At 45.0% G+C, this 12,561-nt stretch overlaps 2 protein-coding genes across 3 annotated transcripts in view; both read left to right on the forward strand.

Annotated features, from left to right (window-relative positions):
• The window catches only part of CPED1 (cadherin like and PC-esterase domain containing 1), a 288,777-nt gene extending 278,263 nt beyond the window's left edge, over positions 1 to 10,514 (forward strand). Inside the window, exon 23 of one of the 2 annotated variants that reach the window (XM_080936442.1) lies at positions 10,335 to 10,514. In XM_080936442.1, the coding sequence (XP_080792568.1) occupies positions 10,335 to 10,394 (60 nt within the window). In that variant the 3' untranslated portion in view covers positions 10,395 to 10,514. Of the gene's footprint in view, positions 1 to 3,914; positions 4,009 to 10,334 lie in introns of those variants that run through there. The other variant, XM_080936443.1, reaches the window with a different exon arrangement.
• Positions 7,058 to 8,906, forward strand: WNT16 (Wnt family member 16). Its single transcript, XM_080936446.1, has 2 exons — positions 7,058 to 8,179; positions 8,352 to 8,906. Exons 1-2 carry the CDS (start codon positions 8,085 to 8,087, stop codon positions 8,641 to 8,643), a joined length of 387 nt encoding a protein of 128 aa, XP_080792572.1. The 5' UTR covers positions 7,058 to 8,084; the 3' UTR covers positions 8,644 to 8,906.
• Positions 10,515 to 12,561: the final 2,047 nt, after the last annotated feature.

Genomic DNA, 12,561 nt, shown 5'->3' on the forward strand with positions numbered 1-12,561 from the left:
GACTTCATCAGATTGTGAACTTGAGAGGCCTCAAGTTGCCTGTTTTTGTATTGATGCCTCCCGCCCCATAATCATTAACAGAAGGTGGGAGGCTGCCTTTGGAACATACCTCACACCTACTGAGACTAGTGTTTTTTGTCTCCGAACCCTCATAAATCTCCTGGCTCTGTGGATTTGCCTGCTCTAATCAAAGCTTTGGGGGGTGGGGCGCGGGGGGGGGAACTCCGGTTAGAATTATTAGCATAGCTCAAAATGCTTACCTCGTAGGTAAGCACATGGTATGTCTGCAGATTTACTTAAGAATTTCAGCTTACTCTCTGATTTTAACACTAAGAGAAATGAAAGATGTGATGTCTCTGACCAAAGGCAGATAGAGGTCCCCTTGGAACGTGGGCAGGTCACATGTCACATCCAAATGGAAGGGGTAGATACAAGTCAGAGCTGATTCCCTATTGAAAAGTAAAGGGTCTGCACACCATGCCAACGCTGACAATTGAATTTAATGCTTCCTGTGTCCACCATTGTTGTGAAAGCCTCCTTGTCTGTTAAAACCATATCCATTCAACCATTACCAAGTGCTCATTGTATGACTGACCCTGTGGCAGACAATGGAAGATGCAAACATTTCCTTATAGTCCATGACTTAATGATACAGTATAACTAACTGACGGCTGGTGCCTATGTAGCAGAGGATGGCCTTGTCGGGAGGAGAGGCCCTTGGTCCTATGAAGGCTTGATGCCCCAGTGTAGGGAAATGCCAGGGCGGGGAGGAGGGAGGTAGGTGGAGGGTGGGGGAGCACCCTCATAGAAGCAGGGGGAGGCAGGATGGGATAGGGGGGTTCCGGAGGGGAAACCAGAAAAGGGTTTATTATTATTATTATTATTATTATTATTATTATTATTATTACATTTGAAATGTAAATTTAAAAATCCAATAAAAGAAAAGTAACTGGAGGCTGGAATCGGGCACACGGGTTCACTGTTAAAGGGCAGCAAGTTTACAGAAAAATGTTGCACTAGAGATCTCAGGTGATGTCAGTGCTGAGAAGTAAAGGATATAAAAAGGGCTGTCGCCTGAAGTGCTGTGATCTAGAAACGGGTTGCGTGAGAAAATAAGAGGAGGAAATTCTAATCTTCGTACAGTGTGTCCCAAGAAATTGAATATAAATATGGAAGCATATTTTTATGAAAGAGAAAAAAGAAACTATCTCAGGGTGCATACGGAGAAGAAGGGTTGGGGTGAGTTTAATCAAGAATAAGGGTTACAGGTAAAACCCCGGATGAACGAAGACCAGAGGGCTTCAAACTGACATTGGGAAAGATTTAAAACTAAAAAGATGACACCATCAAGGCCAGGTTTCTAGGTGGTTCGCCTCCTGCAAAGGCCGAGACCTGTAAACACCAAATGTCGTTAGTTCCTGGCCAGAGTCACTTGCTGTCCAGAACCACGTGAGGATAGCATGGAAGAGGCATCACCTTAGCCAATTCGTGACTGGCGCTTGTTGACTAAATGACATTTATAATATCACAGTATTAAGTGTAATCACACAGACCCCCCAGTTGGACCAAAACAAGCATGGACAAGATTAAATGAACTGTCTCAAAATTTTGATTGTTCTACTTTAATAAAAGGCTCTAGGAAAAGCAACTTCTTAGTTTTTTTTTTTTTTTTTCTTTGTAGTTATACTGTATTCACTGGTAAAGTTCAGGAAAAAATTTAAAAGAATACTTAAAGAATACATGATCTCTGTGTATATTTCAGTTTTGTGTCTTCTCCTTACTTGGCTCTAGGTTTAGAAACAAATGACCCTTCTTGTTTGCATAGATTGCCGTTTCCTCCCCATCCTAGAAGCACTGCACGCTGCCTACACACACTGCAAGAAGAGCCACATGTGGGACCGATTCCCACATGAACTTTATAAGATGTTAATTCTAGGGCTGGAGAGATGGCTCAGTGGGTAAGACTGCTGGCTGCTCACAAACCATGAGGAACTGAGTTCCAGTACCCATGAGGAAGGCAGGAATGTCTGTGTGAGCACGGAGCCCCAGCACCGTGAAAGGTGCTGTATGTAAGCTGGTGTGTGGAGCTGGCCGGCTGCCAGCCCAGCACCAAGTTCACTGAGGAAGCAGGACATCTGATGGCCTCCTCTGGCTTCCTCATTCATGTACCTGCCCACATGAGCACATACCTATACCACATTTAAGCACACACATACATACTACACACACATACATAACACACACACTCATACACACACACACACACTCACGCACTCACACAGTCACACACTCATACACACACACTCATACTCACACACTCACACAGACTCACAAACACTCACTCACACACTCACACAGTCACACACACAGTCACACACTCATACACACACAGTCACACACTCATACACACACATTCACACACACACTTACACACACACAGTCACACACTCATACACACACACTCACACACACTCACACAGACTCACAAACACTCACTCACTCACACACACACTCACGCACTCACAAGTCACACACTCACACACACTCATACTCACACTCTCACACACTCACTCACTCACATACTCACACAGTCACACACTCATACACACACAGTCACACACTCATACACACACTCATACTCACACACTTACACAGACTCACAAACACTCATACACACTCACTCACTCACACACTCACACAGTCACACACACACACACAAATCCATATTGTATTTTAAGCAAGATGGTATATGATGTCCACTTTCTATTAACAGCATATGAGACTCTTTTTCAACCTTGGACTAAAGGACAAGTGAATAAATACCTACCTTTGGTAGTAGTGGAAATTTAAAGAGGAAAGATCCCATCCCTTTCCAGACCCTTGCTCTCTCTCCCAAGGTCACCACTGAGTCTCCCCTTACCCTGGGTCTGTCATTCCTACAAGCTTTTCTGGCCACTAAAGGACAGCGGGATTTCTGGGAAACAATTCTCCACCCCCTCCTGGGAGCCAGAGGCCACAAGCCTGTGCGCTGTTCCACACTTGTAGAATCCAGGTGAATTTTAAAATAGAATGAATGGAAACCCAGTTATGTGAAAAGTCACCTCTGGTCTTCTGTTCTACCGTGGGAGTTAAGACCAGCTGGGTGGCTGTTGGTATCAGTTTCCGGTGCATAAGTCTCTGTGATCTGCAGTAGAAATTCTTACAACAGGGCCCTTAGAAGTCTTGCTCTCTGATGGGCTGCCAGAGGAAGAGTCCAAGGCATATCTGTGCAAGCCTACTTTTTACTGAGTCCCCAGGGAGTGGGAGAAAACTACCAGAAGGAACGGGCTCTGCTGGTTTCTACGTCTAGCAATCTACAACTGTCTCCGGTTGGAGGTGGGATTTATTGGCAAATGGATATTCTTCTGGTTCTGTTACTAATAGATGAGAGGCACAATGCTGGGGGCTGGGGAAGGGGGATGGAGAAAGCAGAGAGAAGAGGTTCCTTGAGCAAAAACCTTTAAAGCCTTATCTTCTCTCCTAAACGTCCTCAGAGGCACAGCTCAGAGCACCCCCTCTTTGCTAAGGACATAAGTTCCAGGCCACGTTCTTCTAACGGAATCAAGAAATTACAGAAAAATTGAAGTCATATTAATAGCACTGATCAGATTTGGCATAGGCAGCTCAGGGTATGAGGTGGCATGAATCTTAGTTCACACATCTTGCTGGGCATGGTGACTCATTCCTGCTCTGCGTTCCAGCACTCAGGAGGTAGAGGCAGGCAGATCTCTGCATTCAAGGCCAGTCTGGAGTACAAAGTGAATTCTAGGACAGCTGTGGTTACACATAGAAATCCCATCTTAAAAAACAAAGACAAACATATTAGTTCTCACCTCTGGAACAAGCAGTGGTGTGGATCTTAAAATATTTTGCAGGTGCTGGTATGGCCCCATGACAGAGTACTTGCCTGGCATCTATGAGAGCCTCAGTTTGAAGCCCAGGAAGCCTCTCTTCAGCCAGTGACTTAGAGAGATGGTGCCTGCGTCTGTGAGAGTCTCAGCATGCTGACTGTCAGGCCCATTAGTCAGGTGAGATTTTTGTCTCCCCCTCCAAATTACAGAACTAAAAACATCAAATAACATTCTGCCAAAGAAACAAAGTATCTGAAATTTGTGGGTATCCTGATGGCCAGATTTAACATATCTTTTCTGTTATGCCTCTAATCTTAACAAAGAGCATTAATGTTTATTAGCAAGAGTAGAGATGAGAGCACTTATTTTAATATAACTAACTTAGATCATAAATGAGTTCTTGATTCCATCCTCTAGAACAAAGTACCTTACAATAAAAGTTTCATTTGGGGCTGGAGAGATGGCTTAGCAGTTAAGAACACTGACTTCACTGACCGTTCTTCCAGAGGTCCTGAGTTTAATTCCCAGCAACCATGTGGTGGCTCACAACCATCTGTAATGAGGTCTGATGCCCTCTTCTGGTGTGTCTGAAGACAGCTACACTGTACTCAGATAAAATTAATAAATAAATCTTTTAAAAAATTCATTTGATCTGATTAGAATATGAGAAATGACAACTTGATCATTTTATTTTTAAAAATCTTAATCTAATAATGCATTTCATTGAGATTCAGAAGGAAGAAGACTGTGAAGATGTAAGATGCTCACGTCTCATAATGTCTTCTGGAGACACACCTGTCAAGCCGGCAGCTTTCTTTTTTCTCCTCTTGGTAGGAGAGCTCCAGTAAGAGATCCACATCTGACGGATACATAGCTTCTGATCTTTTAACAAACTCAGAGTTCAGGTGCGGTGCACAGATTATCTATTGCCTCTGCCAACTGGCCACCCCGATAGGGCCCCCGAGATAGTGTCCTAGGATAGCATCCCTGAATAGTGCCCCTTCCATTGTTCTTTCCAGAGCCCCACTCATGCCCAATTCACCAAAGCCAGCGGGGGAGGGGGGAAACAGAAGCCTGTCCCAGCAAAGTACCACCTGCCTCAGAGACACCAGCTTCTCAGAGAGATCTTTGGGAGACCTTCCAATTACAGCTTTTGTTTATTCCTGAAAACCAACAGTAGCCACCCTGTGCTTTGTGTTAAAAAAAAAAACAAAAGAAAATGAAACAAACAAAAACCCAGGGACACAATAAAAAAAAATTAGGCCCTACTAGTTAACAATCTGAGATTTTTGTCAGAAAAGCAAATGGTAGCTTTGACTGAGGAAATCCAGCAGCTTGTGTCGTAGATGGGCTGGGCTGTTAAAATAAACTTGGCCATGGGCTTTTTGCTACTAGCAGAGAGATCTCTAGCAAACTTCCTCATCTCTCCAAATGTATTGCCTTATATACAAAATCAGTATAAATTATGTATGGAGTGTAGGATTTTGTAATTGTCAAAAGACTAAGGAGGGAAGGAAGAAAGGAAGGGAGGGAGGGGCAGATTTGAGGCCTCTGAATGCTCAGTGATCCTAGACACTGCCAAACCTAACTACTTGAGTTTAATCCCCACACGGTGGAGAGAACCAATCCCGGTTGATTTTCATCCTCAGACAGCCCAAGGTCTATGTGTGCAGGCATGAGTGCGGGACAGTAATAAAAATGAAAAGAAGAGACAGAATAAAAGAGAATCCGCAGACATCAATCCTCAGGCTCGCACTGTGAAAGCTCACAATGCCTGGCACTCACCTGTCTGCTGACTGAAGCTGGTGAAGAATAGACATGTCTACTTTGTTACAAAAGTGCACACCCCTTCCCAAGGCCCTAGACCACACGGAAGAGACACTGTAGAACTGTGCCTTGGACCTGAACAGGTGCTGTCCCACTGACTCCCAGAATGGCACATTCTGGTGTCTCTCCCAAGGCTTTAAAAGAATGCCTGCACACAGCACTGGGTCCCTAGAGGAAAATGGGGGCAGCACTCCGCAGACTCATCCCTGTCCCATAACTCTGGATTTTCCTCCCTGTATAATCACGGCACACTGTACTTCCCACTCTCACTGTATCATGTTGTAACTGCTGGTTTACTTGTAAATTATGAGCTCTAAGGTCATGTGACCCAGTGCCAGTTTCACATTTTAACCCAAGGCAGTATCAATATATATTTCTGAATTAAAAATAAATCAAAGACACTTGGCCTTTAAAAATCAGCTTAAGTGACTGATGCTCTCCACACCCTCTTCCCAAACCCAAGATTGCACCCTCTCCAGTTTCCCTTACAAGGAAGAACTGTCTCTATTTTCAGCATTCAGTCCACTTAGGCATCTGTTCTGGATGTTGCTCGCCACATTAATCCACTCAGCAAGTTGTGCTTCGAAAGAAGATCTGCTGCTCTGGACCAATGGCCATGGAGAAGCTATGGATGTACCATGGTCCCTTCCTGGAGAGGCTTAGAGGATAAAGTGGGCTTGGATAAAGGCTCCGACTTTCAGAGAGGCCACAAGCTATTAGCCAAAACATTTCTGGATCAGTAACTGTACCCTATCATCAACTTGACTCTCTAAAAATTACAGTGTGGTTTTAGGACCTGGTACGGAGTGTGCATGCCATGTTTGCTGGGTAAAGGGATGAATGGGACAAGATGGGAGTTTTGAGTGAGCTTTGATTGACCTTAAGTGACGCTGAGGATTAGGAGCAAGCAAATGCTGTCAAAGCCTTTCAGTGATGTGGCTAAGTGGGGACGCCCGCTGAGATGATACCACCTGAAGAGTTTGCTAACATTCCAGACGTCCTCCTGGGAGCAGGTGATGGGAACACTGTCTGTAAGTAGAGGAGGGGAGGCCAGGCACTTTGATACCACAACAAAGCATCTTCCCAGCATCTTCAAAGGGTTCTTAGAGACAAAAACCGCTGACTACTAGTTGTCAGAACACTTCCTGCTTCTAAAGTACATTTGATGAAAGCTGAAATTGTAAGCTGCCAATCCCATTTACTGATAACCTCCATTACTGATGACCAGAATTTATCTGGCCCTAGATTTGTCTGCCTGTCTGGGTTTTACACTTGTAGAAAGGGGTCTTGTTTCTACAAACTTCCATAGCTCTGGGCATGCAGTTGTGGGTGCAGTCCTTTTGCGTTTGTCTTGGTTGCCTTTGCTTCTCCTAGGCAGCGCTGTGTAGGGTAATCTCCGAGGGCCAGTGGGTCAAAAAGGGGGAGGGACAACCTTCATCTATCCGGAAAGCTCGCCCATTTGTCTGCCTGCCCTTTCCCCACTTTCGAATAGCTTGTGCTCTCAAACGCTACAGAAATAAGACAAATGAGATAAGTCATCACAGAACCCAACTAAACTATGGGAAATTTGACGCAGTGTTGAAAAGAAATGTATATCCAAGTGACAGGAAAAGAGCCCTTCTCAACCTCTCCTCTCCGCTGCCAAGGGTGAAAAGGTCAGCTTTTTTTTTTTTTTTTTTTTTTTGTGGTATCGATTATGAAAATAATTCACCAGCGAGAAATACAAGAAAGAAGAGCAGAGTACCCTCTCCCCCGCCCCCCGCGCGCGCACCACGCCTTTACCCCTTTACTCAGATATGGCTAGATTTTCACTCAAGGATGCTGAGAAGTGCCCATCACTTCCTTGATCTTATGCTTGACTAGATCTCACAGTGACCTCCTCTGAGGACATTGTGACAGGAGGAAAGGTCGTGACACTTCCAAGTCTAGTTGGACAGTCACGGAGGCTCAGCCCAGGAGCGCCCCCCGCAGTGCCCTCTGTTAGCCAATGAGACACTGAAGTTTCCAGATGGTGAGGTACTGGATGACTGCTGGGCCAATCAGGCGCCAGGCGCGGTCGGGGGGAGGAGATGCGAGGGGAAGCCTGGGGCGATGGAGACCCAGAGACATCAACAGAAGTTTCTCACCTTTGAAAGTGAGGGACGCTCCTGCATCACCTCTGCGCGAGAGGACCTTAGGCTACTTTCTCCACTTCACCTTGCCTAGGGGGCTACTGATAGTCTCTGTCCTTGCGGCCCTTTTAAATGTTACCTTCCAGAGGAAAGAGAGCAAGGAACCACTGGGTGCTAGGAAACTGACCCCAGGCCCTGCGGGCCTCTGGAGAGAGGAGACAGGAGAGGAGCGGCTGGGGGCCTCCATGCTTGGGCCATGGACAGAGCGGCGCTCCTGGCCCTGCCCAGCGTGTGTGCGCTATGGGCAGCCGTGCTGTCGCTGCTCCCCTGCGGAACCCAGGGCAACTGGATGTGAGTATGGGCGCTGCGGAGGCATATAGGGTAGGTGGTCAAATGGATGACCCGTACCAGGGGACGTTCAACTTGAGAAGAGGAGGTGGGGACCCCAGGGACGCTGACCTAGTACTTTTGGAGTGGGGGAGGGCAAGGGAGCCGCTTACCTCTGGGGCGCCGCGTCTTACAGGTGGTTGGGCATCGCCTCCTTCGGGGTACCGGAGAAGCTGGGCTGTGCCGGCTTGCCTCTGAGCAGCCGCCAGAAGGAGCTGTGCAAGAGGAAGCCGTACCTGCTGCCTAGCATCCGTGAGGGCGCCAGGCTGGGCATTCAGGAGTGCAGAACCCAGTTTCGACACGAGAGGTGGAACTGTATGGTGGCCACTGACACCTCCACCCCGCTCGCTACAACTCCCCTCTTTGGCTATGAGCTGAGTAGCGGTGAGTCACAGGGACCCTTGGGGATGGTGGGGCGCACAAGGTGACAGTTTGTCTTCCATGGGGTGAGTAGTGCCTGCACCATCCGGTGCTGGTGAGGTCTTCCTATAGACCGGGGAGACTGGGGCGACAAGGATCAGACTCCAGTGTGCAGGTGCGGCCCTGGGGAGGGACCCCCGGATATATAGGGGGACTCTTAGAAGGGCTGCAATTCTCCTTCTTTCCCGTGGACCCTGCCAAAGTTGCAGAAAAACTGAGCTCCCATCCCATCGACCCCTAGGACCCCATGGCGCCCCGCTCCGTGGGTGACCAGCTGGACAAACATGAGGTCTGCAGCCGGGATTGCTGCTGCCGCATCTGCTTTGATTTAAGCAGTTCTGCGGCGCCCAGAGCTGTAGACAAGTGGCTAATTGAAGTACAGCCACACGTTTTTATTGACTCCTGGGAACACCAGCTTTAGTATGCAATGGTAGTTTTTAAAGGGACTGTCACCTGAGAGCGATCTCCTCTGTGTCCCCCCAGTTTTCTGTTTCTTCCATCTCTTCTTGACCAGGCATGCTCTCCGCAGTATGGGAAGGTGCAGTGGGAGAAAGAAAACAAAAGTTCTTCCAGCAGGCCTGGTGGATTGGGGGGATAATGGTACTAGGATGCTTCCTGTGATATTAGCAAAGTCAGAGAGTTTTAGGCCCCAGGTATTGAAAGGTGCGCTGTCTGTTTTAAAGTTCCTATCCATTCATACTGCACTTTGACCTTTCCCCACTCAGTTTCCGCACCCAGAGCTGTGTGTGCGTCCCAGCTCTGAGTTTTGTCTTGCAAGTGATGCTGAAGGGTCCCTGGCCTGGGGGTGGGGATGGGGTAGGGGGTAAGAACCCAGAGGGGAAAGGAAGAATAAGAAAGAGAGAGAGGATGTGACCTAAGCAGTTGCTGAGATGCAGAATCATTCGTTGCCGAAAAGGTTTATTGGACAACGGGCGTGAAGCTGCTTCTAGTCCAATCTAAACATCTGGAAAGAAAAGAAAAGTTGCCTGCTGAGTCCTTCCTGGTCTGTTTTATGAATGTCTTAATGGAACGTTGATTTCAAAGGTCTTTAAGTCCGGCTCTCCTGATGGAGTACAAAGTGCATCTGTTTCAAAATAGGATGTTTTTCCACAACAATGTGTGTTTGCAAGTTTTTAATTATATTGCTTTCATTAATTATATGACTAAAAAGCCAGCTGTGCAGCATAAAATTTTAACAGCTCAATAGCAGTGATTGTTATTCACTAAACCCCCACCCCGCTTTAAAGCCCTATCTTTGATGCGAAAGAAATATCTATCTACCAGTTGTCTTGACTTTTGCTAATTTTAGTTTGCATAATATCTATTTAAAGAAAAATCGCACCAACATTTTCCGTTTGAATTTTGTGAATACCGCACACTGAGAGAGAGAGAGAGAGAGAGAGAGAGAGAGAGCGCAACACTATTGAGGGATGCAGTTATGTTAAAGCATGAATTGTAATATATGAGGAGAGTGGGTGACAATATGGCATGTGACATCCCGATGTGGAATCCAGAAAAATAATGCTGCTTTTTAAAAAAAGTCTAGAATAGTAGATTTCCTTTCCAAACATTCACACCTTACAGCATTGGGTGAGAACAATTGATCAGCTCCTAAGACAACAATCGAGAGGCTGTTAACTGAATGTCAAATGTCAACAGAAAGTGACGGCCCTGTGGTTTATCGATGTTTTCTTCCTAGGCACCAAGGAGACGGCATTCATTTACGCCATCATGGCTGCCGGCCTGGTGCACTCTGTGACCAGGTCATGCAGTGCGGGAAACATGACGGAATGTTCCTGCGACACCACCTTGCAGAGCGGTGGCTCAGCAAGCGAAGGCTGGCACTGGGGAGGATGCTCTGATGATGTCCAGTACGGCATGTGGTTCAGCAGAAAGTTTCTAGACTTCCCCATCAGAAACACCACAGGTCAAGAAAGCAAAGTCCTGCTGGCCATGAACTTACACAACAACGAAGCAGGGCGGCAGGTATGTATTAGGAAACCGAATAAACTGGGTAAAGAACAGTGGGGTTAATGCTTCCGGGTGAACCCATGCCGAGGACTTAAAAGTCAAACGCTGGCAGTGTAAGAACTCAATAGGCATGCGTCCCTGCATGAGTGTGTATTGATTATGTCGGCTTAGTCTCAAGAAATGCCTCTGATAAGAGTTGAATCTGCAGCAGAGTATATTAGTGTTGGTGCACTTTGTATTTCGAGACATTATTAAAATAAGAGATATGCAAGTTCCTGTTGTTTTATTGGTATTTCCAGAAGGGGATTTATAGTATCGATAATTATTGTATTTATATTTATATTTTATTTATAGTGTTTATCAATTATTGGGCTGAATCACATGTTCTCGCCACATTTGAATTTTGATTATCAGTTTAAATCTACCGTTTAGTAGACGATGATTCTTAAACGTGTTAATATGTTGTCAGGTTCATAAGATTTTTCTCCAATAAGTGTGCTTAGGGAATCTACAACCACTATTTTTTTTTTTTTTTTTTTTTTTTTTTTTTTTTTTTTTTTTTGTAAAGCACAGGTTGTTTTATGGAACATTGTTAGTTGTATAAAATAGGTTCAATTAAAACTCATAAGAGAATATAAATATAAAGTTATGGGTATATTAAAAGTTAAAAAAAAGACATCTTAAAAACAAAGTGATATTAAAGATAGGTTGAGAGGAGTTGAATTTAAGAACCTAGCATCTAGTGAACTCCTTTATAAGTTCTGGTTTTAAAAATTGTTTTCTTAAAAATGAGTAGGTTACTTAGCTCTGATCTCTCTATGCTACTGACTAGTCTGGATTCTACAACACAGATGCAGTTTGGCAGCTCATTGTAACTTTCCCAAAAGACTGCAACATTTTCATGAATACATATTTTCCACGTCGTAATAAACTCTTCAAGACAGGCATATGGACACATATATTGCGTATTATTTTGAATTTCCAATTACCTGTTAAGGTCTCAATGTACTTACTACATACAGCCTGCCACATCCTCCAGAAGTCCGCTAAGACAACTGAGAGCATCCCTTAGGAATAGTTAAGGTGTATGTTGCATTTGTTTCTAACATTTTTTGGCGAGTGAATAACGGGGCTCATTCGCGATGCTCGGAAGTTCCGGCCAGCTTTCTTTATTCAACTGTCTTTCGCTGGAAATACCGAAAGCTAAAGGACTCAGTCAAATACTGTCCCGACTCCTGAAGTGTACGTATGCGTTTCCACTTTGTTTGAATACGCACTGCAGAAAGGCAGAATAGAAAACAAGACAGCTCAGCGACCAGGTTATGGAAATCTCTTGCGGTTTTATCTGGGACCTTCTGAGATCTTGTGGTTACCACCAGTTGCTTCTGTTCAGCACTGCAGTTAGCGCCACGCCCTCCCACAGCTGCTCCTGCTCAGCACCGCATCCCTTAAGGTTTTCCTTGGGAAAGTAAGAACGAGATGCTGACTGGCTTTACATAAAGGAACATTTATTATTTCTAACACGCTAATATGAAAGATGTTAAATTCTCAGCTCTAGCATTATGTTCAAGGAAATCACCAGGGGTACATCAAATTGCTATGTTTAAAGGTTGAGAAAACAGTTACATAAGTATTTATTATTAGTTGTTATTTAAAGTAGGTTTGATAGGGATTTAAACATTTCACCAAAAACGAAAAACAAAAACTAAACCTCAGAAGCTCATCTTAAGATGAAATTTTAAAGTTGTGCCTTGCCTGAGCTTATGAAACACCGCAAAACATTTGCATTAAATAAAATTAGTTTTATTCATAACATTCTGTCTCACTTCATCATGTTAGCAACTGCAAGTTAGGTAGCAATGTTTGACTCTCTCACTGTTACTTTTGCTCTAAAAATGGTCAGCTACGTTCAATTTTGTTTGGCATCAATTTTAACACAATGCACTATTGGCCAG

Source organism: Micromys minutus (genome assembly GCF_963924665.1).
Source record: "Micromys minutus genome assembly, chromosome: 23".
Classification (NCBI taxonomy): domain Eukaryota; kingdom Metazoa; phylum Chordata; class Mammalia; order Rodentia; family Muridae; genus Micromys; species Micromys minutus.

What these genes read in the sequence shown, in the direction of transcription:
- WNT16 (XM_080936446.1), top strand. Translation starts at nt 8,085, where the DNA reads ATGGACAGAGCGGCGCTCCTGGCCCTGCCCAGCGTGTGTGCGCTATGG. An exon ending in GGAACCCAGGGCAACTGGAT is followed by an intron (nt 8,180 to 8,351) that starts GTGAGTATGGGC and finishes CGCGTCTTACAG; the next exon opens with GTGGTTGGGCATCGCCTCCT.